This window comes from Jaculus jaculus, chromosome 19 (assembly GCF_020740685.1).
Source record: "Jaculus jaculus isolate mJacJac1 chromosome 19, mJacJac1.mat.Y.cur, whole genome shotgun sequence".
Taxonomy (NCBI): domain Eukaryota; kingdom Metazoa; phylum Chordata; class Mammalia; order Rodentia; family Dipodidae; genus Jaculus; species Jaculus jaculus.
In genome coordinates, this window is record NC_059120.1 from 57361789 (window position 1) to 57387922 (window position 26134).

At 51.3% G+C, this 26134-nt stretch overlaps 2 protein-coding genes across 4 annotated transcripts in view; one reads left to right on the forward strand and one right to left on the reverse strand.

The window, feature by feature from the left end:
• The first annotated feature begins 373 nt into the window (after positions 1-373).
• On the forward strand, positions 374-6720 carry Slc27a3 (solute carrier family 27 member 3). 2 transcript variants are annotated; one of them, XM_004667196.2, is made up of 10 exons: positions 374-1028; positions 1334-1543; positions 1846-2004; positions 2333-2457; positions 3036-3230; positions 3336-3426; positions 3588-3786; positions 5309-5406; positions 5502-5632; positions 6433-6720. In XM_004667196.2, exons 1-10 carry the CDS (start codon positions 410-412, stop codon positions 6607-6609), a joined length of 2004 nt encoding a protein of 667 aa, XP_004667253.1. In that variant the 5' UTR covers positions 374-409; the 3' UTR covers positions 6610-6720. The 2 variants fall into 2 exon arrangements, with proteins under 2 accessions (XP_004667253.1, XP_044994783.1); XM_045138848.1 differs by lacking the exon at positions 6433-6720 and adding an exon at positions 6033-6090.
• A 14319-nt stretch (positions 6721-21039) lies between these two features.
• Gatad2b (GATA zinc finger domain containing 2B) overlaps positions 21040-26134 on the reverse strand; it is a 76235-nt gene continuing 71140 nt past the window's right edge. For both annotated transcript variants that reach the window (XM_045138165.1, XM_004667197.2), the window contains exon 11: positions 21040-24664. In XM_045138165.1, coding sequence (XP_044994100.1) covers positions 24531-24664 — 134 coding nt within the window. In that variant the 3' untranslated portion in view covers positions 21040-24530. The remainder of the gene's footprint in view (positions 24665-26134) is intronic.

A 26134-nucleotide genomic window follows, 5' to 3' on the forward strand; every position in this document is an offset into this window, starting at 1 on the left:
AGCGCGTGGATCCCATCCTGCCGGGGCTTGCACAACCGCATGGGCTAAGGGCCCAAAAGTCAGATCTGAAGTCTATCGCGGGTGGGAAAGAGACACCCCCAAGGGCAGACAGACCGCCATCCAAGCTCCCTGGCTCTCCGAGTGCAGCCGGGACCCTGGGCCGCAGAGAGGGGGAAGGGTCCTCATTGAAAGTGGGATTGCGGGAAGGGGCGAGCACCTACACACACCTGATGGGAGATCCGGGCCACCGAGCCACACGGTCCCGGCGCTGAGCGCGCGCGCGCGCGAGGGGCGGAGCCTGGGCTGGGGGCCCGGCGGGCACCCGCTCTGGGGGCGGGGGTGCAAGGGGCGTGTGCCGGCGCACGCGCGCTCGGGGAGAGGCGAGGAGCAGCAGGAGGAGGAGGGTGCCATGGCTGTCCCCCTCCTGCTGCTGCTGCTGCTGTTGCTGCCGCCGCTGCTGTTACTGCTGAAGCCGGGCCTCTGGCGCGCCCTGCGCTGGCTGCCTGCAGACTTGGCCTTCACGGTGCGCGCCGTGCGCTGCAAAAGGGCCCTGCGCGCTTTCTCGCTGGCCGCGGCGGCCGCCGACCCCCGGAGCCCCGAGGCGGGCTGCAGCCTGGCCCGGCGCCTCGCGCAGCTGGCCCGCCGGCGGCCCGCGCACACCTTTCTGGTTCACGGGGCGCGGAGTTTCAGCTACGCGCAGGCCGAGCGCGAGAGCAACCGGGCCGCGCGCGCCTTGCTGAGCGCGCAGGGCTGGCACGGGGTCCCCGGCAGCGCACGGCCGGGCGACGCCCGAGGGGCCCGAAGCGACGGGGAGGACGGGACCGGCGGGGATGGAGAAGCCGCGCCCCCTCTGGCACCTGGGGCGACGGTGGCGCTGCTCCTCCCCGCCAGCCCGGAATTCCTCTGGCTCTGGTTCGGACTGGCCAAGGCTGGCCTGCGCACCGCCTTTGTGCCCACCGCCCTCCGCCGGGGGCCCCTGCTGCACTGCCTCCGCAGCTGCGGCGCGCGCGCGCTGGTGCTGGCGCCAGGTAAGGCTGGAGGTGCCCCCCAAGGACCCGGCGCCGAGCCGACCCCGGAGAGGGGCGTGTCTGGAGTCGGAAGGGAGCTGGGGCTGGTCCCTGGACCTCTCAAGCAGCCCAAACACCCCCCACCCCCTCACACACACCCAGGTGGATAACTGAGTGGGGCTGTGAGTTCCTGGATTGTGAAAGGATAATGCCCTGAAAGATTCTCAAGGAGGCACACGCGTGATGGGATGCCCAGGGTCGCCCTTACCCAAGCCTAAGGGGTGGAGGCTTGTGGATAGTGGCGGAGGGCATGTTCATCCTTTTAGAGTTCCTGGAGTCCCTGGAGCCCGACCTGCCAGCCTTGAGAGCCATGGGGCTCCGCCTGTGGGCCACAGGCCCTGAAGCCCATCGAGTTGGAATCAGCAATTTTCTGGCCGAGGCAGCGGCCCAAGAGGATGGGCCAGTGCCGGGGTACCTCTCTGCTCCCCAGAGCGTGATGGACACGTGCCTGTACATCTTCACGTCGGGCACCACGGGTGAGGGCTGCTTAGCTTCCCAGACACTGAAGGCAGAGAGGAAGGCAAGATCTGCAAACAGGAAGGGGACCTTCCCGGCTCCCAGATCTTCCTGACAGGATCTCAGTCCAGGAATGGCCCCCATCTTCTCAGTCCTTCACTTCCCCGCTTGCCCCAAACTACTCACGTTTCCAGGACAGCCTGCCCTCCCTCGTGTGCCCTGCCTACCTCTCCTGTCGCCTTAAAACCTAACTGGAAACAAACGGAACTGGAGATTGTCGCTCAGACCCCTCCCCTGAGCGCCCCCTCCTGCCATCCCTCAGGCCTCCCCAAGGCTGCTCGGATCAGTCACCTGAAGGTCCTGCAGTGCCAAGGCTTCTACCAGCTGTGTGGTGTCCACCAGGAAGACGTCATCTACCTCGCACTCCCACTCTACCACATGTCTGGCTCCCTGCTGGGCATTGTGGGCTGCTTGGGCATTGGTCAGTCCCTCACTCGTTTCCCCAGCATGCTTTACTGGGGAGGCGCCCTGAGCCCTTCCGGGTGGAGGAGGCAGGCCCTACTTTCCCGGAGATCCTGGTCCAGTGGCTGTACAGTCCACAGAACTGTGGGCATCCTGGGCAGAGGGAGACAAGAGTTGCATCAGTCCAGGAGGCAAATGGAGAAACCAACGTGCCAGGGTTTAGGGATAGGTGGGAAAGGAGGTGGCGGGGTCCTTCCCAGGGAGCCACATCCTGAGAAGGCCAGGGTTTTCAAAGCAGGGCTTGCACTTTGGACCTCACTGTCTTGGCCTCTTCCCACGTCTGGCAGGGGCCACGGTGGTGCTCAAGTCCAGGTTCTCAGCGGGGCAGTTCTGGGAGGACTGTCGGCAGCACGAGGTCACGGTGTTCCAGTACATCGGGGAGTTGTGCCGGTACCTCGTCAACCAGCCACCGGTGAGTGGTAGACCCGGTCACAGGGGCTGGTCACAGCGGAACAGGTGACAGGAGATAGTGAGATAGTCGTCTCCAGGTTGGAGAGAGGAAATGAGAAGAAATGGCAGAATTGAGCCGGGCGTGGTGGTGCACGCCTTTAATCCCAGCACTAGGGAGGCAGACGTAGGAGGGTCACCGCGAGTTCGAGGCCACCGTGAGACTACATGGTGAATTCCAGCCTGGACTAGAGCGAGACCCTACCTCGAAAAACCATAAGAAAGAAAGGGAAGGAGGGCAGAATCTTGCAAGGAGCCTAACATGACCCAGGCCTTTGACCCTTAGGTCATCAGGAGGAGGGCACTTTGGGCTGGGGAGAGGGCTCAGTAGGTAAGTGCATGCCACCTAGCATAAGCACCTGATTCAGAACCCGTGTAAAGCTGGACTTTGTGGCTCAGGCGTCTGTTAGCCCCGCACCTGTACAGTGGGAAGGGAGGTGGGGCTAGGAGTCTGCGCAGGAAACTGCGGGGCCAGGACTTCGCTTTGGGGGCCTGACAGCTTGGTGCTGAAATCCCTGCCTGCCGTTCTCCCGCTCATCTCAGAGCGAAGCAGAGCGTGACCACAAGGTCCGGCTGGCCGTGGGCAGCGGGCTGCGCCCTGACACCTGGGAGCGTTTTGTGCGGCGCTTCGGGCCTGTGCGGGTGCTGGAGACCTACGGACTGACGGAGGGCAACGTGGCCACCATCAACTACACGGGACAGCAGGGTGCCGTGGGGCGCGCTTCCTGGCTGTACAAGGTGGGGCGCTGCGGGAAAACTGAAAACCGGCCAACGGGGGGGCAGTGGCAGGAAGCGGGCTCGTGCAGCTAAAGTGACCCGCTGTGGCTGTCTGTATTCTCCCAGCGCCTCTTCCCCTTCTCTCTGATTCGCTATGATGTCACCACAGGAGAGCCCATTCGGGATGCCCGCGGGCACTGTGTGGCCACGTCTTCAGGTTGTTGCTCACGTCTGGGGTGTGCGGGGGGGGGGGGGAGGGAGCGGGCGGTGCCCAGGTGGTGAAGTTGACCAGCAGGGTTGGAACTGGTGACGGGTGGGGTGGGAGTCGGGAGGCTCGGCCTAGGAGGGGGCCACCGCTGACCCTGGTGGCTCTTCCAGGTGAGCCAGGGCTGCTGGTGGCCCCAGTGACCCAGCAATCTCCGTTCCTGGGCTATGCTGGGCCCCCAGAACTGGGCCAGGGGAAGCTACTGAAGGATGTCTTCCGGCCTGGGGACGTTTTCTTCAACACGGGGGACCTCCTGGTCTGTGATGAACAAGGTTTTCTTCGCTTCCATGATCGCACTGGAGACACCTACAGGTTTCTTTCTTTAAAAAAAAAAACAAAACATCTATTTATTTGACAGAGAAAGACGGAGGGGGGTGGGCTCTCCAGGGTCTCCAGTCACTGCTAATGAACTCCAGACGCGTGTGCCCCCTTGTGCATCTGCTTTACGTGGGTCCTGGGGAATCGAACCTGGGTTCTTTGGCTTTGCAGGCAAATGCCTTAACCACTAAGCTATTCCTCCACCCCTTAAATTTTTTTTATTTATTTATTTGAGAGGGAGAGAGAGAGAGAGAATGGGTGTGCCAGGTTCTTCAGATGCTGCCAACAAACTGCAGATGCATGTGCCACCTTGTGCATCTGGCTGACGTGGGTCCTGGGGAATCAAACCTGGGTTTTTAGTCTTCCCAGGCAAGCACCTTAACCACTAAGCCACCTTTCCAGTTCCGGGTCCTCTGGCAGGTGGGGCTGTGGGAGAACCAGTCCCGCCGGTCTCCCTCTTCCCAGGGCTGAGCGGAATGGTGAGTGTCGATGACTCAGACCCTCTCCTAGTCACCAGAGGAAAACCACACTGAATCCGGAGACTTGTCGAAGCAGGATCTCACTTTATTGTGACAGGTGGTCACCTACGTGATGTTGAGAACGAAGGTGGGGATCTCAGGAAAGGATGAGGTGTAAGGGCCAATAGTATATCACAACTTTTTTTTTTTTAATTTGTTTATATGATAGCTACAGACAGAGAAAGAGGCAGAGTGAGAGAGAGGGGGTGGGGAGGATGGGCACACCAAGGCTTCCAGCCACTGCAAATGAACTCCAGACGCGTGCACCCCCTTGTGCATCTGGCTAACGTGGGTCCTGGGGAACCGAGCCTCGAACCGGGTCCTTAGGCATCACAGGCAAGCGCTTAACTGCTAAGCCATCTCTCCAGCCCTATATCGCGACTTTTGAAATGATTGGTTCTAAGCGCACGGGAATTCTAACTTTTTTGCAGAAGTAGCAGGCCAGAGGCAATATTTGGCACCCTGCTGAGTCACAGCTGGCCAGAGACAGGTCGCCAAACTTCAGCTATGCTCAGGAAGTTCCACTAGGCCTCGCATCCGGGCCTCTCACGGCCCAACATCCAGCCCTTTATTAGTTGATTTGAGAGAAAGAGAAAGGCAGATATAGAGAATGGGCGTGTCGGGGTCTCCAGCCACTGCAAACAAACTCCAGACACATGTGACACCTTGTACGTGTGGCTTACATGGGTTCTGGGGAGTCGAACCTGGGTCCTTCGGCTTCGCAGGCAAGTGCCTTAACCACTAAGCCATCTCTGCAGCCCACCTTCAGGTTTCTTTCCACAACTGTCTGATTCTTCCTTCTGGACACCCACTCTCAGCGACTCAAACGTTGGAAACCCCAACTCCCTGTTCTCCCGCCTCACCCCAGGGCCACAGCCCATCAGTTGTTCTCAGAAGACCTCGCCGGCAGTCAACCCCCACAGCAACCCCCGACCTCTTTCTTTCCCACCCAGCTTCTGACCCCTGACTTCCAGTTCTGGATCTCTGCTCTCTGACAGGTGGAAGGGGGAGAACGTGGCCACGACCGAGGTGGCAGAAGTCTTCGAGGCCCTGGACTTCCTCCTGGAGGTGAACATCTATGGAGTCACGGTACCAGGTGCCTGGGCGGGGAGGGCGAGGGAGTGGTCTAGCCTGTCACCTCATGTGCTGATGCTTGGGCACAAGGACTGATGTCGCTCCCACGCCCACCAGGACACGAAGGCAGGGCTGGGATGGCGGCCCTGGTTCTGCGGCCTCAGCAGGCTTTGGATCTTGCGCAGCTCTACGCCCACGTTTCTGAGAACTTGCCATCATACGCTTGGCCGCGATTCCTAAGGCTGCAGGTAATCAGCTGCTCTTGCCCTGACCCCTAACCCCTGACCCCGAATGTCTGCAACTGTTGGCTCCTATAACCCACAAGGAATCCGCATGGAACACTCCGTAAAGAGAAAGGCTAGCTCCCTCCCAGACACACCCTTTCCATTTTTTTTTTAAATTATTTATTTATCAGTAAGAGAGAAAAAGTCAGAGAGAGAGAGTGTATGGGCATGCCAGGGCCTCCTGCTGCTGTAAACAAACTCCACATGCATGTGCCACCTTGTGCCTCTGGCTTTACATAGGTACTGGGGGACTGAGCCTGGGTCCTTTAGCTTTGCAAGCATGTACCCTTAACCACTGAACCATGTCCACAGCCCTGATTTTTTTTTAAAGTTGTTTTTGTTTATTTTTACTTATTTATTTGAGTGACAGACAGAGAAAGATGCAGATAGACATGAGAGAATGGGCGCGCCAGAGCTTCCAGCCGCTGCAAACGAACTCCAGACGCGTGCGCCCCCTTGTGCATCTGGCTAATGTGGGTCCTGGGGAATGGAGCCTTGAACCGGGGTCCTTAGGCTTCACAGGCAAACGCTTAACCACTAAGCCATCTCTCCAGCCCCTGTTTTGTTTTGTCTTGTCTTATTTTGATGCACATTCTCACTGTAGCCCAGGCTGGCCTGGAACTCACTCTGTAGCTCAGGCTGGCCCCAGACTCAATGGCAGTCCTGTCTCAGCCTCTCAAGGATCAGGGTGATCGACATGGGTCGCCAGGCCCTGCTCCCTCTTTCATGGCCCTCCCCTCCCTTTGACCACACCCTCTTCTCAGGAGTCACTGGCCACCACAGAGACCTTCAAACAGCAGAAGGTTCGGATGGCAAATGAGGGCTTCGACCCCAGCGCGCTGTCCGACCCCCTGTACATCCTGGACCAAGCTGCGGGGGCGTACTTGCCCCTCACGCCTGCGCGACACAGTGCCCTCCTGGCCGGGCACCTTCGAATCTGAAACACCCACCGTGGGGGGCGGCGCGGGGCGTTGCAGCTGTAGTAGAAGCTATTTTACATATCCAGTCCTTGTCGTGATTTTGTAATAAACAGACAGAGCTGCTGTGGTTCACCGTCCTGGCCCCGGTGTGTCTGCGGAGCGGCGTTCCCCTCCACGTCTCAGGCTCTTCCCATCTGTTCTTACCTTGAGGGCTCAAGCTGGGTCTGGGCCTTGCTGGTTTTCCTCCCTAGGGATTCCATCAGGTCCTGGTCCTGGGAGAAGCCCTGTGGTTGATGGTTTGTGCTCTTGAGAATCGCATTCCAGCCGGGCGTGGTGACTCGTGAACACCTCTTATCCCAGCACTCGGGAGGCAGAGGTGGGAGGAGGAGCGCTGTGAGTCGGAGGCGAGCTTGGGACTACAGAGTGAGTTCCAGGTCCGCCTGGGCTTGAGTGAGACCCTACCTCAGAAAAAAAAAAAAAAAAAAAAAAAAAAGGAGAATCGTGTAATTCTTTTTTTTTTTTTTTTTTTTTTTGGTTTTTTGAGGTAGGGGTCTCACTTCACTATGGAGTCTCAGGGTGGCCTCGAACTCACGGCGATCCTCCTACTTCTGCCTCCCGAGGGCTGGGATTAAAGGCGTGCGCCACCACGCCCGGCTATGAATCGTGTAATTCTTTTATTTTATTTATTTATTTATTTATTATTCACTATGTAGTCTCAGGGTGGCCTCAAACTCACAGTGATCCACCTACCTCTGCCTCCCGAGTGCTGGGATTAGAGGCGTGTGCCACCACGACCAGTTTTTCTTTTCTTTATTTTTGTTTTTTTCAAGGTAGGGTCTCACTCTAGCCCAGGCTGTCCTGGAATTCACTATGTCATCTCAGGCTAGCCTCAAACTCACAGTGATCCTCCTACCTTTACCTCCCGAGTGCTGGATTAAAGACATGTGCCACCAGGCTTCTTTTAATTTTTTTTTTTAAATACTTTTATTTATTTACAAGAAAAGAGGGAGAAGAGAGACAGAAAGAATTTGCACGTCAGGGCCTCCAGCCACTGTAATCAAACTGCAGACACGTGTGCAACCTCGTGCACTTGCCTCCCCTTGTGCGCCTGGCTTACGGTGGGGGGGGGCCTGGAGAGTCAAAGCTGGGTCCTGAGGCTTCGCAGGCAAGCGCCTCAACTGATAAGCCATCCCTCCAGCCCAGAAAGGCCTGCTCTGACCTCTTGAAGGTTCAGGAAGTTCACCATCTGGAAGCGCTGAGTGGCGGCATTCCTGCGTCTCCCAGGACCAACCGTGCCGTCTATTTGGAGCTGTGGTCTCTGCTTGCCTTGGGCGGGCTTTCAACCGCTTTCCCCAGCGGGAGACGTCAGAAGCCACATTTCATCTCCAAGCGTGGGTCCCTTGGCCAGGCCTTGCATCCACCCACAAGCCCGGTTCAGCCTGACAGTCGGGCCCTCACCAGTGGAGAGGAATCGGGCTTCCTCTGGCCCACCTTTCCAGTGTCGCTGGAAGAGTCCAACAGTGAGATGGTCCTGGCCGTGTGGGCGGCAGATGTGCTAGCCACTTCATCAGAGATGCTCCCGTGACTGCTTCCTACTGCCTCTGCCTGGACTTCCAGGCCCAACCGCTGAGAGGTCACCTTGTTCCTTGTGCAGTCAGTCACACATTAGGCCCAGATCTACACTGGGATCGCTAACTGCTAGCCACACGTTGCTATTGTGTGCTTCTTGTGTGGCTAGTCGAAAGAGGCTGGGCGTGGTGGTGCAGGCTTTTAATCCCGGCACTTGTGAGGTTGAGGTAGGAGGATCACTGTGAGTTGGAGACCACCTTGAGACTACATAGTGAATTCCAGGTCAACCTGGGCTAGAGTGAGACCCTACCTTAAAAAGACAAAAGAAGTGGGATGTGCTATAAATGCACAATATATAGCAGATGAAAAGCCTGTAGGAAAATATATATATATATATTAGTAATTGTTAAGAAGCCAAACATGGCTCAATGTGGTGGCACATACCTTTAATTCCAGCACTCAAGAGGCAGAGATAGAAGGATCACCATGAGTTCGAGGGCACCGTGAGGCTACATAGTGAATTCCAGGTCAGCCTGGGCTAGAGCGAGACCCTAACCAGCCCCCCCCAAAAAAAAGAAAGAAGGAAGGAAGGCTGGAGAGATGGCTTAATGATTAAGCGTTTGCCTGTGAAGCCTAAGGACCCTGGTTCAAGGCTCAATTCCCCAGGACCCACATTAGCCAGATGCACAAGGGGGCGCACGTGTCTGGAGTTCATTTGCAGTGGCTGGAGGCGTGTCCATTCTCTGTCTCTCTATCTGCCTTTCTCACTCTGTCTGTCGTTCTCAAATAAATAAATAAAAGATGAACAACAGCAAGACTCAGGCTGAACTTGGCAGTGGATGTCATTTCTCCAGAGGCTGACCAACCACAGTGCAAATAGCAAATATGTTTCCTTCTGCCCCTCCTGTCACCGGATCAGGACAGTGTTCCCAGCACTGTGTCTGAAATCCGTGGGGGACCTTGGGCCGTGTGTCCTTGAACATAGAAGGAAAAGGGGGAAACCCTGTTTCAAGCCAGTTTCAAGGCCAGAGTCAGCAAACCACACTCCCCGCCTCTGTACAGCCCGCTAAAAAAATAAGTTGTTTTTTCTAATTTTAGGCAGCCGAGAAAAATAATATGTAAGATTATAGGGGCTCAATTTTCAGTGACATTAAAAGTAATGTTTGGACTGGAGAGATGGCTCAGTGATTAAAGGCACTTGCTTGTAAAGCCTGAAGGCTTGGGTTCCATTCTCCAGAACCCCTGTAAAGCCAGATGCACAAAGTAGTGCATGCATCTGGAGTTAGTTTGCAGTGGCTTTACATGGGAACTAGGGAATCAAACCTTGGTCCTTTTGCTTTGCTGGCAAGCACCGTAACCACTCAGCCATATCTCCAGCAGCCCCAAAATATTTTTTAATTAATTTATTTCCAAGCATAGAGACAGACACAGAGAGCATGGGTGCACCAGGGCCTCGAGCCACTGCAAATAAACTCCACATGCATGCCGGTTGCAGACATGTTTGAATTGCTGGCAGAAATCACCCAACCAAGAGCAGCTTGTGGGAAAAGAAGGATTGTTTTGGCTTACAGGCTCGAGGGAAAGCTCCACGATGGCAGGGGGAAACGATGGCATGAGCAGAGGGTGGACATCTCCTGACCAACATCAGGTGGACGAGAATGACAGGAGAGTGTAACAAACACTGACCAGGCGAAACTGGCTGTCACGCCCATAAGCCCGCACCAACAGTACATGGCCTCAAGGAAGCGTTAAATTCCCAAATCTCCATTGGCTGCGAACCTAGCATTCAGAACACCTACGTTTATGGGGGACACCTGAATCAAACCACCACAGTGCGCCATTGTACATCTGGCTTACGTGGGTACTAGGGTATCAAACTGGACTGTTGGGCTTTGCAAGCAAGTGCACTGGGCCATCTCGCCAGCCCTAAAAATACTTTTTAATTTTTTTTATTTATACAGTTGCAAGCAGAAAGAGGTAGAAGTGAGGCAGGCAGAGAGAAACAGGCACACCAGGGCCTCCAGCTCCTATAGACAAACTCCAGGTGCATGAGCCACTTTGTGCATCTGGCTTTACTTGGGTACTAGGGAATCAAACTCAGATCAGGCTTTGCAGGCAAGCGCCTTAACCACTGAGCCATCTCTCCAACCCTAAATGTGTGTGTATAATAAACATTTTATTTTTATTTATTTAAGAAAGAGAGCTGGGCGTGGTGGTACATGCCTTTAATCCAAGCACTCAGGAGGCAGAGGTAGGGGGATCACCATGAGTTCGAGGATACCCTGAGATTACATAGTGAATTCCAGGTTAGCCTGGACTAGAGTGAGACCCTACCTCAAAAAACCAAAGAGAGAGAGAGAGAGAGAGAGAGAGAGAGAGGGAGGGCGAGAGAATGGGCACACCAGGCCCTCTAGCTACTGCAAATGAACTTTGTGCATCTGGCTTAGTTGGTACTGGGGAGTTGAACCTGGGTCCTTAGGCTTCACAGGCGAGTGTCTTAACCACTAAGCCATCTCTCCAGCTTTTTTATTTTTAAGTTTGAACTGGAGTTGATAGAGATGACGTTTTTATTTTTATTTATTTATGTATTTGACAGAGAAAGAGGGTGTGGTGATTTGATTCAGGTGTCCCCCATAAACTTAGTTGTTGTGAATATTCCTAGCTGATGAAGATTTCAAAATTAATGCCTCCTGGAGGGAACGTATTGTCGGGGCGGGCTTATGGGTATTATAGTCAGTGTCTCCTTGCCAGTGTTTGGCACACTCTCCTGTTGCTGTTATCCATCTTATGTTGGCCAGGGGGTGATGTTTACCCTTTGCTCATGTCGTCATTTTCTCTGCCATCATGGAGCTTCCCCCTTGAGCCTGTAAGCGAAAATAAACTTCTTTTTCCCACAAGCTGCTGTTGGTTGGGTGATTTCTATCTGCAACACAAACCTGGCTGCAACAGTAAAGTGGTACCGAGGAGTGGGATTGCTGCTAGACACTTGACTGTGTGGCTTTGGCCTTTTGTAGCTGATTTTAAGATGAATGTGCAAGGATTTGAAACTTTGGCCTAAGAGATGCCTTGCAGTGCTGTAAGTACAGCTTGATGGACTGTTCTGGTCAGAGTTGAAAGGCCTGAATGCAATAAGAACTATGGACTGCGAGGTTTGGTTTATGAGGGTGAGAAAGAGCTTTGCCTGGACTGGGCTAGCAGTTTGTGTGGGAAGCTTGCTCTTATGCCCATATCCTGAGAAGCTGTGCAGGGTTGCTTTGCGTAGAAATGAATTGGTATAAACCAAGGGGTATGGCCCAGAAAAAAATCTTTGGGTGAACTGCTGCCTGTTCAGCTGCAATTGAGAGATTACTACCTTTGAGATTGGACCAGCTGACCTGCACTGGGGCAACAGGAAGAATGTAGACTCTTTTGAAGGGGCCTGAGTGCTCAAGGAGTGTCCTGTTCTTCAAAGTCTGCTTTATTCCCCCCCTGGATTAACAAATTGGCACCCTACCTGGTATTGTGGAGTGTAAGAAATGCAGGAAAGAGAGCGTCATTGAGTTTGCAACACGGTCTTGTGTTTTGGAAATGGCCATGGGCAGTGTGAAGCAGGTTTGCTGGATGCCTGCATGGAGACCCCATGGGGCCATGAGGATGAGCCATGGATTGCAGTGGAGACCCAGTGGAGATACCGGGACCACGAGATGGCTGCTAAGGAGAGCTGCTGGCCCTGATGAAGTTTTCCGGACTGTGAGTAGCCTAGCTGCAGGTGGGGAGGAGGGGAGGGAAGGGAAGGGGAGCAGAATTGGAATGTCAGAAACTTGTTTGCTGGTTAGAATTATCAGACTTGTAGATTTGTCACCAGCTAGAGTTGTTGGACTTAAAGCTACAGAGTCTGATGTTTGCCCTGGTTGTTTTAAATCTTGTATTGCTTGAATATTCCCTTGCTATGCCCAGTGCCATCTTTTGCAGTGTGAATGTTTATTCTATGCCATTATGGGTTTTGGGGGATTATTTTTTGGTATTATGGCTCAGTTAAAAGACCTTGGATTACGGGGATGTTTGAACATCATTGGAACTGATAAAAAAAAATATGAGGACTTTTAAAGTTGGATGAATGCATTGCATTTTACATCATGTATGGTTATCGGTTTATGAGGGCCAGGGGCGGAATGTGGTGGTTTGATTCAGGCGTTCCCCATCAACTTAGGTGTTCTGAATGCTAGGTTCCCAGCTGATGGAGATGTGGGAATTAATGCCTCCTGGAGGCAGTGTATTGTTGGGGGCGGGCTTATGGGTGTTATAGTGTTATAGCCAGTTTCCTCTTGCCAGTGTTTGGCACACTCTCCTGTTGCTATGGTCTACCTTATGTGGGCCAGGGGGTGATGTCCACCCTCTGCTAATGTCGTCGTTTTTCCTGCCATTGTGAGGCTTGCCCCATCGAGCCTGTAAGCCAAAATAAACCTTGCTTTTGGTTGGGTGATTTCTACCAGCAACATGAACCTGACTGCAACAGATGGGGGAGGGGGAGAAAAAGAGAGAGAGAATGGGCGCTCCAGCCACTGCAAAAGGGCTCCAGACACGTGCGCCCCTTGTGCATCTGGCTAACATGGGTCCTGGGGAATAGAACCGGGGACCTTAGGCTTCACAGGCTTATGTTGCAACCACTAAGCCATTTCCCCAGTCCCCTTGTTTGTTTTCGAGGTAAGGTCTTGCTCTAGCCCAGGCTGACCTGGAATTCACTATGTAGTCTCAGGCTGGCCTGGAACTCGAGGCAATCTTCCTACCTTTGCCTCCTGGGTGCTGGGATTAAAGGCGTGCGCCACAACAACCAGCTATTTTTAGGTTTTTTTTAGGCAGGGTCTCACTATGGCCCTGGCTCTCCTGGAACTCACTCTGTAGCCCCAGAGTGGCCTCTTACTCATGACAATTCTCCTGCCTCAATCTCACAGGTGCTAGGATTAAAGGCATGTGCCACCACACCTAGCATCACTAGATTAAATCCATCTATCTATCTATCTATCTATCTATCTATCTATCTATCTATCTATCTATCTATCTATCTAATTTGTTTATGAGGGAGTCAGACAGAGAAAGCATGGGCGTGCCAGGGCCTCCTGTCACTGCAAATGAGCTCCAGGCACATGTTCCTCTTTGTGCATCTGGCTTTACATGGGTCCTGGGGAATGGAGCCCAGGCCAGCTGGCTTTTCAAGTAAGTGCCTTTAACCACTGAGTCACTTCCCCAGCCCCTAGTTTTTAACTAAGGAGCTGGGCATAGCAGCACATTCCTAGTTTCTATACTCTGGAAGCTGAAGTAGAAGATTTCAAGTTCAAGGTCAAGGGCAGCCCGGGCCACACCCCCAGGCTTCAGAGAAGAACAACATGTGTTTACCAGAGGAAAGTGGAGTGTTTATAGTGTACAGGGGTCGTGAACTTGAAAGCGCCAGGCTGCATAGTGGGGAAGTCAGCAGGTCAATGGCGGATAGAGGCAAAGCCGTGGGCTGGCCCTGGCACACTCAGTAGGTGCTCACATGCCACCCCCTCCCATCCTGTAGGCCTACCCGGCTTCCACCAACAGCCAGAGTCAGTCAAGGTGGAGTTGGGGGGGGGTCTCACGCTTGCAGGGGTGCCTGAGCTCTCTGTGTCCTGGAAGCACAAAGGCACAATCCTGGACACTGCCAATCATCAGTGATCGCCAGTCAGGAGTGTGCTGGGTAGTGAGCTAGGGGCAGGGTACAGGATCCATGCTGGGCAGAGGGAGGGTGTGAGCGCTATGGTTGTGGTAAGCCGCTCGGAAGCTTTCTTTTCTTTTCTTTTTCCTAAAAATGTTATTTATTAGAGAGAGAATGGGTGCGCCATGGCCTCCAGCCAGTGCAAACGAACTCCAGACATGTGTGCCCCCTTGCACATCTGGCTTACGTGGGTCCTGGAGAATCGAACCAGAGTCTTTGGCTTTGCAGGCAAACGTCTTAATGGCCAAGCCATCTCTCCAGCCCCAGCTCTGAAACTTTCAGCACCTAACCCTATCTGCCAGACCTGCCTGGTGGGGCACAAGACAAAGCTGCTTCCCAGGGCTCCCCGGAGCTCGTAGGCTGGAGGAGGAGATGTGGGCATCAGCGCCAGGCCTGGGCCACGGGATGGGGCCAACCTGGGGGCTGAAGGGTGAGCAGAAAGGATTAGACCAAGGCCATGAAGAGAGGGGGGCAAATGAAGGGTACAAAAGAAGAGCAGTCCATGGAGGTGGTGTGGGGTTGGCCACCCCGGAAGGGGCGAGAGGGTGGGTGCAAGGTCTTCCATGAAAGGAACTCAGACTTGATCCAGAGAAGTGGGAGCCAGGTGAGGGGGGGGACAGTTGAGGTGAGGGCTAGGCCAGCCTGTGTTTTAAGCGTGCGTATGTGTAAGAGTGTGGGTGTGTGCTCTCTCTCAATGGGTATGCGTGTAACTGAACAGCCAGACACACGCAGGTGCTGACCATGTAAGGGCCGTGACAGAGCCTATGAGGCTGTGGCGGGAAGCAGGCAGGACAGGTGAGGGGAGATAGACAGGGCCCCCAGAGTTTAGGCGCAGCAGGTGTCAGTGAGGGGGCGTCATGCCTCGAGAAGACACTGGGGGGCGCCCGAGGATAAACAAGTCGGCCGAGCCTCTACTCAGGCCACAGGACATGGCTAGGAGGCTAAACCTTGCTGGTGCTAGGGTATGGACTTTCAAATACTTCTGACAAAACTTCACCAATAATAATAACAAGCCTGGCGTGGTGGCGCACGCCTTTCATCCCAGCACTCGGGAGGCAGAGGTGGGAGGATTGCTGTGAGTTCGAGGCTACCCTAAGACTACATAGCGAATTCCAGGTCAGCCTGGGTTAGAGTGAGACCCTACCTTGAAAAAAAGCAATAAATAAAAATGTATAAAATTTCTAATATTTATTTTAAAAAATTTATTTATTTATTTGAGAGAGAGAGGAAGAGGCAGAGATAGAATGGGCACGCCAAGGCCTTTGGCCACTACAATGCTCCACCTTGTGCGTCTGGCTTACATGGTCCTGGGGATTCGAACTGGGGTTCTTAGGCTTCACAGGCAAGTGCCTTAACTGCTAAGCCATTTCCCCAGCCCATGTTTACTGTTTTGTTTTTGTGTGTGAACCGTGTGCCGCGGAGGTCCTCAGTCTCCCTCCCATCTGTTCTTTGAGGCAGGGTCTCTCCCTGAGTTCAGAGCTCAGATTCCTGATGGATTAACTAGCCAGCGAGCCCAGGAATTCCAGGCTTCCAGACTCCAGGAGAGGGCCTTCATGCTTGGCATGTTTTGTGAATGCAGGGGATCTGAACTCAGCTCTACCCACAGAGCCATCTTCCCACCTTCCTGTAATTTTAAAAAAAATTATTTTTATTTATTTGAGAGAGATGGAGAGACAGAGGCAGAGAGAGAGAGAGAGAGAGAGAGAGAGAGAGAGAGAGAAAGAAAGAGAATGGACATGGCAGGGCTTCCAGCCATTGCAAACGAACTCCAGGTGCATGTGGCCTCTTGTGCATCTCTCCGACCCTAATTATTATTTTTTTTTAATCTCCTGCAATTTTTTTCTTCTGGTTTTCTGAATCTCAGGGTGGCCTCCAACTCACACTGATCTTCCTACTTCAACTTCCTGAGTACTGGGATTAAAAGCTTGTGCCACTACACCTGGCTACAAATTTATATTTGAGATTTTTTTTTTGATAGTTTATTCTCTCTCAAATAAATAAAAGAGGGCTGGAGAGATGGTTTCATTGTTGTTTGCCTGTGAAGCCTAAGGACCAAGGTGGCACATGCGTCTGGCGTTTGTTTGCAGTGGCTAGAGGCCCAGGTGTGCCCATTCTCCCTCTCCCTCTCTGTTAATAAGTTAATATGTGAGTGTGTGTGTGTGTGTGTATACATATATATGTGTGTGTGTATATACATATACATTTACATATACATATACATATACATATACATATATATATATATATATATATATATATATATATATGTATGTATGTATGTATAATTTTTTTTTTCAAGGTAGGGTCTTGCTTTAGCCCAAACTGACCTGAAAATCACTATGAAGTCTCAGGGTGGCCTCAAACTCATGGCAATCCTACCTCTGCCTCCCAAGTGCTGGGATTAAAGGTGTGCACCACCACACCCGGCAAGTTATTTTTTTTTTAAAAAAAAGGGGGTTGGAGAGATGGCTTAGCAATTAAGGCGCTGGCCTGTGAAGCCTAAGGACCTAGGTATGATTCTCTAGGATCCACATAAGCCAGATGCACAAGTGGAGCATGTGTCTGGAGTTTGTTTGCAGTGGTTTGAGGCCCTGGTGCTCCCATTCTCTCTAATAAATAAATAATTTTACAAAACAGACAAACCAAAAAAACAAAAAAAACCAAAAAACCCACATTCATTAAGCACTCACCTGTGAGGGGCTGTGATTCGGGCACTTTCTCTGAGTCCCAGCCTTGCCAGTTCCTCCATGAGGAAAAAGTTAGCCTGGTGTTGGGGAAAACCCCACAGGCTGAAGGTAAGCAGCGAATGAGGTGATGCACGTGAGGACGCAGCACAGCGCCCACAGATGGACGCGCTGTGATGATGCCTCCTTGAGCAAGACTAGGAGATTCCTGGACCTCTGTAGCTTGACTGGATGTAGCTCTCAAGCAGCAAACTGAGGAAGAGTTCCTGGCCCAAAGCAGGCTTTCATAATATAGATATATCTCCACTGAGAAGGGGATGAGATCCTTCTCCAGACTTTGAGAGTAAAGATGTGTAAGACTTTATTTATGGCAACACTCCAAAAACTTTCATTTTAATTAACTGGCTAACCAATTTATTAATGTTACTGGAAAATGAACCTCAATACCTGATGCTTGTTAGGCAACTGCTTTGAGTCTGAGGTATATTCCAGCTCCCAGGCTTGAACTTGTAATACTCCTGCCCTAGCCTTACAAGAAGCTGAGATCAGGGCTGCAGAGATGGCTCAGCAGTTAAGGCACTTGCCTGCAAAGCCAAGGGACCCAGGTTCTATTCCCCAGGACCCACACACATAAGCCAGATGCACAAGGTGGTGTGCGCATCTGGAATTATTTGCAGTGGCTGGAGGCCCTGGCATGCACATTCTCTCTGTCTTTCTCTCTCAAATAAATAAAGTTGAAGAAAAAAAAATTGGGGATCACAGGCAGGTGCCACCAGGTCTCACTAAAGCTTTCATGTTAGGAACTCAACTCTTCATCTGAGTTTTTTCATTCTCTCATATATAGAATTTTATTTATTTGGTTTTTCTTTTTTTTAATTTTTATTTATTTATTTATTTATTTGAGAGTGACAGACACAGAGAGAAAGACATGGAGAGAGAGAATGGGCGCGCCAGGGCTTCCAGCCTCTGCAAACGAACTCCAGACGCGTGCGCCCCCTTGTGCATCTGTCTAAGGTGGGATCTGGGGAACCGAGCCTCGAACCAGGGCCCTTAGGCTTCACAGGCAAGTGCTTAACTGCTAAGCCATCTCTCCAGCCCTTTATTTGGTTTTTCAAGGTAGGGTCTCACTCTACCCTAGGTGGACCTGGAATTCACCATGTAGTCTTAGCGTGGCCTTGAACTCACGATGATCCTATCTCTGCCTCCTGAGTGCTGGGGTTAAAGGCATGCGGCATGCCTGACACACAACCCTTCTTTTTTATTTTTATTTTTGAGGCAAGCCCAACAGACTGGCCTTTTTTTTTTTTTTTAATGTAAGACGAGAGTGGGGGAGAGACTTGGCACACCAGGGCTCCAGCCACTATAAACGGAGCTCCAGATGTGTGCACATGTACAACCTTGTGCTCTTGTGTCACCTTGCATCTGGCTTATGTGGGGCCTGGAGAGTGAAACGTGGGTCCTTAGGTTTCTCCAGCCCTACAACCCTTCATTTTAAAAATATTTATTTACTGCCGGGCATGGTGGCGCACGCCTTTAATCCCAGCACTCGAGAGGCAGAGGTAGGAGAATCACCATGAGTTTGAGCTTAGGTGGATACTGGGGAGTTGAGCGTCGGTCCTTAGGTTTTGCAGACAAGAGCCTAAACCGCAAAGCCTTCTGTCCAGCCCACACAACCCTTCTTGAACCAACCTAAAGACTTACAGCTTCAAGACCCCCCTGGAGGAAGACAGTGTGAGAGCTGTCATCACTGCCTCTCATGACCCACCTGTCCTCTTCACACAGGGGAACAAGGTGCTCGGTTCTTTCTCCACTCGCTCTACACCATCAGTCCTGGACACCTGAGCGCAGGAGCCACTGCATTCCCTTACTCCCCCCTCCCAAAGCACTGGCTCATCTTTAAGGGACACCCTTCCCTTGTCTGTTTATTTCAGGTCCATCAGTGTGATTCAGGATTTGTGTCCTTGAGTCCTCTGACAGTAAGCAGAGACTGTGGGGCACTGCACCTACCTATGGGCCCTCAAGGGTGCCTTTCTTCACTCACCCTTCATCAGTCTGTGATACCCAATGGTCCACTCACTCATCCACGGGAGTCACGACTTAAAAGACAAAGCTCCCATCCCAGCACTCGGGAGGTAGGAGGACTGCCGTAAGTTCAAGGACACTCTGAGACTACACAGTGAATTATTCCACATAGAGTGAAACCCTAGCCCGGAAAACCAAAGAGCCGGGCACACGGTGGCACGCGCTGGCCTTGCCCGATCCCACTCCATCCCATCCCAATGCGCTCATTCAGTGGGAGGCTGAGGTGGGAGGACCACTGTGGGTTGGAGGCCACCCTGAGACTAGTTCCAGGTCAGCCTGGGCTGGAGCAAGACCCTACCTCAACCCTTCCACCCCTCCCCCCAAAGTATCAGATTAATGCTTTGGGATGAATGGAAAACCTAGAAGTGCTGAGACGGCACTTCTAGCTCTGGTTAGGCTGCATTCAGACTAAGAGCTCCCTACCAAAAATCTCCATCTAGAGAAAACCGCTACCAACAGCTGCATTCCTGAACCAGAGCACAGGGATGGGATTGAGTGGGGTCAGGCAAGGCCAGCCAGGGCGCAGCCTGTTCCAGGACAGCATGGACTTCTCTCTCACCCTGGTACCTCTGTACACTAGAGGTGGAGGGAAACAGCCCGAGTCAGGTGAAGGCTTAAATGGTCACATCTGAAGAAAAGGTCACTGCTAAGGGACTCGTGGGAGGACTGGGTCCAGTACAAACCACAGGGCACCTGTGGCTTACCGCTCAAGTGCTCTGGACGAGTCACCTCCCATCCCCGTCCCCGCCACAACCAAAACACGAACCACAGGAAAGTTTAGAAACCATTCCTTTCTTTATTAAACATAGCTTGCAAGTGATAAATATTACAAAGTTTTTTTCTTTTAATCCTTTCTCCAAAAATTAGCTTATTATTTGAATCTGTCACTGCTGAAATGATCGGCAGCATCTGAAACAGATGGGAGTGTATTTGCCTTTTTGAAAACCAGTTTCTATTGGTCTTAATTTATTTTTTATTTATTTCCCAAACACAATGCAGAAAATTAGAATGAGTTTAAAAAAAAAAAAAGAGGAAAAAAAAGAAAAAAAGAACTTAAGAGAGTTGTGCAAAAGGGTCTTGTTCCCCTCCCACCCACCCTGTTCAGGGAAGGCAATCCCCACCCCGCCTCCATGCCCCCACCTCCCCCACCCGTCTATCCCTCCACCTTCCCCAAGGCCTCACCCATTATCCTGTAGGCTTTGCAAGTCCAGAGTCTACAGGGGTACTGAGCCCAGGCCTTGGGGAAAATGGGGCTCTGCAGACAGACTGAAACAGCTGCCTTTGAGTGAGGGTGTCAAGTGAGATCTGAGGGAAGGAGAGATGTGGGCAACGTAAGAGCTTTCCTCTTGTCATCGGGATGAGGGAAGTTCCACAGCCTACAGCTCACCGAGAGAATAAGAACTGGGGCACCAGCCTGAGGCTTTCAACCACCCCAAAGGGACTGTGGTTGCTTGTGAGGGGCTTGGAGCCTGGTCCCTGCCCTCAGACAGCTAAAAACACAAGGTAAAAGATCTTGCTAGCCTGACATCCTAGACACCACTGCTACCTCTCCCAAATTGCGGCTGAAGTCGGGACCGGCAGCTCTAAGGACAATGCCATACAGAAGTGACCACCAACACTAGTCACTTCTGATTCCTCCCTGGTGTTCCAGCCTGGTTCAAGCTGCATTTACTTTTCACAGGCAGGTGGGGAAGCATGTGCAATGCTAAGCTCAGTGGCCTAATGGTGGTTTACCCTTCATGTCAGCAGGAGTGGGTCTCCCGACCGCCTCCCTTGTGCTGCTGGTTCTCCTCCTCCCCACAGTCCTGACCAGAAGCCAGTCTCCCCTCAATCCAGAGCCTCGAATGGTGCAGGTAGACATGACCGTCTCCAGGTGAAACATCCTTAGGATGACTTATAGAATCCTTTCTACTGTCCCCTGACAATCCTCAAAGGTCCATGAAACGAGCTTCTTTTCCTGAAGGGTGGGTGAGGGAGATCCCTTGCATAAGAAAGCTTGACACTGAATCTTGTCACACAGGTGTATTGTATATATGCTGATGCAATCAGAGGGAAAACAGTGCAAATACAATCACAATTCATAATAATACTTGGTCTCGATGCCCCAGGACCTGCCCCACTCCTCGGCTAACTCCCGACTCCCAGCACGTCCCGCAGTATCGACCTAATGCTGGGTGGGGCGCAGAGAGGGCAGGCAGGTTAGGGTAGGGAGTGGGCTCTGCCAAGGCAGTGCTGGTGACCTGGAGGGACTACTCCAGGGTGGGGAGGCAAGGCACAAATTAGGGGTGGGTGGTGGGGGAGGTGGCATCTCTAAGGAGGGGTGGGGTTGGAGCAGCTGCCAGTCTCAGTATGCTGGGCCCGGCCCACTCCCCTCCCACCCTCCCCAGTCCTGCCTCCCTACACCCTCCCCTTCCCCAGAAACCCTTTTGCACGGATCATACACAAACGGGCACATTACAAAATGACATAACACAGTTTCACAATATCCATGGCTAGGGCTTTTTTTTTTTTCTTTTTCATTTTTTTTTCTACACAATGTACAATTCCTTTTAAATGGATCAAGAAATAGCTTATATACATGAATGAGTCCTTGTTATAACATCTCGGCAGCAAATATCATAAGCTAATGAAGATCTTGATGGAAGGGAAGGAAACAGGGTTTGGAGAGAAGGGTTATGCCTTCTGGAGAAATGGGCAGATCAGGGGGGGAATGGCCAGGAAAGGAACCAAAGTAAAATGTCAAGAAGCATCTTCACAAAGCATCTACAGCTAAGTCCTTTAAAGGGGAGGAAAGGTAACCAAAGCAGGAAACAGTTATCTGTGTCTTTAAAGAAAAAAATGTCTACCATACATACATCCAAAAATGTGGGGAAAATACTTATTTCAGCGATGGAAGGAGTCCAGATGCTGTGGTCAAGTGACAAGACCGACAAAGGAGGACCCGTGTCTCCTGACCTTGCCCAAGCCTTACCACTGACCACCCACCTCAGATCTCTCGTTAAGACACCCTCCACAAATGACTGGGTCTGGGGGAAGCCAGACAGAACTGGTGGGGCCCTCACTCTGTTAAAACCTTGAGATTCAGAGACGCAAGGGCAAAGAACAGCTGACCATGGACAGGGTCTCCCGCTCTCATCGGGGCCTGAGGCCTGGGACGACAGCAACAGACTTGCAGGGACACAAGGCAATCAGTGGTAGAAAAAGTGGAGGCTTGAAGGACAGGGACAGGGACAGGGACAGGGAGGGAAGTGGTAGGCTAATACTTCACCATGATTAGAGATTCCCCCATTACTAATCCCTGGGAAGGGTATGAAGACGGAGAGAAGAAATCAAACCTCAGCGATCGAGCACAGGGTCACAGAGCAACACTAGTCAACAAGCAGCTTCTAGGAAAGTGACTCTGAGAAGAGCGGGGAGAGCCCACCCTCTCCCGACAGCCTGGCACCGCACGGGTGGCCATGGGCTTTCCTTCTTTGTCCTCCCCACCTCCACACTGCACTTCCAAACCCCATTCAACACAGCCTGGCTCCCGGGGAAGGGAGTTAGCTCAGGGCAGGGCGCCCCAGCCGTTAAGGTATTGCACATTCTCTGATCCTTACTTGTAATCTCAACTGACAAACGTGGGCACCTTGTACCTCTGGGCACCTCTGAACTGGGGGTCAGGGAGACATAACAGAAACGGCACTTCATCATGGAATGGGGAGGGAGGGGCTAGACAGACATGCCACAAGGCAAGATGACTTATAGGAAAAACATTTAAAAAAGAAGAAAAGCTTCCAATTTTGTGGAAGAGAAAAGCAAAGCCAATTTATCCAGTGCTTTCAAAGCACAAGAGGGCAAAGAAAAGATGTAAGAATATATATTTATATATATATATGTATATAATTTTAAAATAATCCCAGACCCAGTTTCATTAACCCCCCCTCCCTTCCCCACCACTTAGGGGTACCATATTCCCCAGAAAAAATACTTGAAATGATCCGCTCACACTACTTGTTACTAGCATCTAGCTTCTGGATCACTTCACCACTTGGGGAGCCCTGACGCGGGTGCATCTCTGCTCCTTTATTAAGTGCTCAATGAGTCTGAGGAAAGAGAGGAAAGACAAAAAGCCAGGAAGGCCCGTAGGGCCAGTATAATCACCCACAGTGCACTGGGGTGTGGGGAGCAGAGGCAAGTGAAGGAGTGGAGCTTGATTGCAGCTTCTCTTCCCACCCCACCCCCACATTTTATGGGAAAGATGTGCAGTTTGTATGGTTAATTTTAAAAGTGCCTTCTTACTTTAAAAAAATTATTTAACTTTTAAAAATAAAAATGAGGGAATTTCTTCAGGTGGCTTTCAAGGGCAAACTACTATACAACTCCTCATAGCTCTTTGCCAAGAGTATCTTCAGAGCGGGAGAGGCAGGCGCAGGCGCACTCCGAGGAGAGCGGAAACCTTTCCCTTTCAGGGGCTTCTCTACCTCAGAAACAGCTAAGTCCCTCTTTCCTCCCACAGCACGGGCAAATGGGATGCCGACCTCCCCGACTCCCAGAACAGCAACATTGCACAGGTCAGTTCACTCTCTACATTAGTAGTGACAAAAAAAGAAAAAAAGATTCAGAGGACCGGGTCCTGGGGTGGACACACTTGAGGAGCAGAGGTCCGGCGTTGGCTGGCTGAGCTGCTTGGCTGCAGCTGGTTCTGCAATCACCCCAGCAGTCAGGGAGGGACTGCAACCTGACTGCAGTCCTCCTCCTCACTTCTGGCCCTCAGAAGGCACAGGGACAGAAAAACTCGAGACTCCCAACTCCTAGGAGAGCAATCTCTCTTCTTCTAAGCCCTATTCCCTTCTTTTGTCATGTAACTCACTCAATACACATTCCAGCTTCTAGGACATCCAGCAAATTTCAGCCTGGAAATACCTCTTCTTCTGGGACTGTTTAGAGGAAGGTGATTAGTATTTTTCAAAACGGTGTGAGGGTGTGGTGGGAGACAATTCTTGAAGGAAAGTAAGATGAACAACTTGGGACTAGTTGGCCTGGAACAGCCTTGTGTCCCAGTAGGGTCAGATGATCAGTCTTATTCCCCAGCAGCTAGAGCCAGGACCTGCTCTGTCCTCCTTGGGGCAGCATCGTGCTTACTCTCATACCCCCTGGCCACTCGTCCATGGGTAGACCACAGCAGCTGGTTCAAAGCTTCCCCTCCAGACTCTCTCACCTCATTCTTAAGAGGCCAACTTCAGTTCTAAACTCCTGCCTCCCAAACTGTCCAGGTTCCACAACCACCACAGTGAGGTGCTATTCCTTCTTTTTGATACTACTGACTCCCACCTTAGATTAAGTGCGTTTAAACATCTGTCCCTAACATTCTGTTATGTTACCTACTTGGCAGCTGAGGACCCTACTGCAATCTGCAATGCTCTCATCATTAAATTGTGTAACATTTGTGTTTATATATATTTAAAAAAAAAAGAGGGAGAGGGGAGGAAAGAAAGAAAACAAAAAAATAGGGGGGGGGGATTAACCGTCCACTGAACAAAGGGAAGACACACAATATAATTAATAATTATAGCATAAAGCAAACTTTAGAAACACACGTCAAAGGATTTAAATCTCCCCAGGACCTCATTTTGACCTCTATCAGAGGCAAAGATCCACCTCACTGTTAAGAGAAAATTGAAGAAGACAGAGCAGCAGGAGAACAGATCGCAGCAGTGTGAAATAAAGGGGAGGTGGCGGGGCAAGGGCGTGTGTTTTCTTGTTGAATTCTATTTTTTGTCTTCTGTTTTTTCAGTTTTGTTTTCCGTGTATGGTAGGCACCAGTACAGGCACTGCATGCGACGGAACTTGGGCGCAATGGGAGAGGAAAAGGGTAAAAGATTCAAGGTCGGGCAGTACAAGAGAAACAGGCGTTATTTCTGTCCACTGATGGACTGCGATATGGACCGGGGAGGGATCATGTCTAAAAGGTATTCACGCTGTCGGTCCGCCAAACTGGGGGCTTTATGTCCTCCAATGCCAGTGTTCAAGTATGCAATGTTGACACCTAGACAGAGGAGGTAAAAGCAGAGGGCAGAAATTAGAAGAGGAAATGACACTGTCTTCTGTTCTGCCCGGGGCTGCAGAGTAAGACAAGGGGAGGAAACATTAGAAATGGCCCACATCTGTCGTCCAGATGTAGCTAGCTTTATTTTAGCAGCAACTCAACATTACTTCCAAGCTTTAGGGAAAGAGATCTTCCAGAACTTCAATCCTACCAGGAATCCTGAATAGTACTGATGACAGAAGAAAAACAGGCTTAACAGTGGTAAGAGGAAAAACAATAAAGACAATCAACAATCTGCTCTGATTTTAGGGCCATTTGCTATGGAGAAACATCTCAAGATACTCAAAAGTCAGAGTTGACTCTGCCCTGTGCACAATGAAGGCACACCAGACATTCACTTATAATGGGAGGAAATGACTCATTCTCACCACCAAAATTTTAGTGCACTGGGGCTGGTACTTAATGATTAAGTAAAGACAGGCTGAATGAAGAGAGTCAGTATACACAAGAAAATACAGAAACTAAAGGGACACTGAGTTTACAGAGGATGTGAAAAACTCTACAGTAAAGATGCACCTATGATCACGCACGCACCAAGTTTGAGTTCAAAGCCAGCCTTGGTGGGGCTGGAGATATGGCTCAGCGGTTAAGGTGCTTTGCATGCAAAACCTAGCGAGCAGGGTTCAAGTCCCTATACCCACATAAAGCCAGAGGTACAAAATGGTACATGTATCTGGAGTTTGTTTGCAATGGTTAGAGGCCATGGCATGCCCATTCTCTCTCCCACCCCTCTTACCCCTCCCTTCCTCAGTCTCTAATAAATAAAAAGAAAAAAAGCCAGCCTCAGTTACACAGCAAGCTCAAGGTCAGTCTATGCTACATGAGAAACCATCTCACAAAAATAAAACAAGCTGGGCATGGGGGTGCACTTTTTTTTTCCTTCAAGATAAGGTCTCACTCTAGTCCAGGTTGACCTGGGATTCACGGCAATCCACACACCTCTACCTCCAGAGTGCTGGGATTAAAGGCGTGTGCCACCACGCCCAGCTGTGGGCACACTTTTAATTAATTTTAATTAATTTTAATTAATTTTAATCCATTAGTTGGAGACTACCCTGATAATATATAGTGAATTCCATGTCAGCCTGGGTTTAAAGTGAGACCATACCTCAAAAAAACAAAACAAATAAATATAAACCAGGGGACCGGAGATACCTTAGTGGTTAAGGCACTCACCGGCAAAGCCAAAAGACCCAGGTCTGATTCCCTAGTACCCATGTAAAGCCAGATGCAGAAGGTGGTGCATGCATCTAGAGTTTGTTTACAGAGGTTAGAGGCCTGGGTGTGCCCATTTCTCTCTCTCAAAAAACAGGGCTGGAGGGATGGCTTAGCGGTTAAGGCATCTGCCTGCAAAGCCAAAGAAAGGACCCTGGTTCAATTCCCCAGAACCCATGTTAGCCAGGTGCACAA

What these genes read in the sequence shown, in the direction of transcription:
- Slc27a3 (XM_004667196.2), top strand. Translation starts at nt 410, where the DNA reads ATGGCTGTCCCCCTCCTGCTGCTGCTGCTGCTGTTGCTGCCGCCGCTG. An exon ending in CTGTGTGGCCACGTCTTCAG is followed by an intron (nt 3,427 to 3,587) that starts GTTGTTGCTCAC and finishes TGGCTCTTCCAG; the next exon opens with GTGAGCCAGGGCTGCTGGTG. An exon ending in CTATGGAGTCACGGTACCAG is followed by an intron (nt 5,407 to 5,501) that starts GTGCCTGGGCGG and finishes CACGCCCACCAG; the next exon opens with GACACGAAGGCAGGGCTGGG.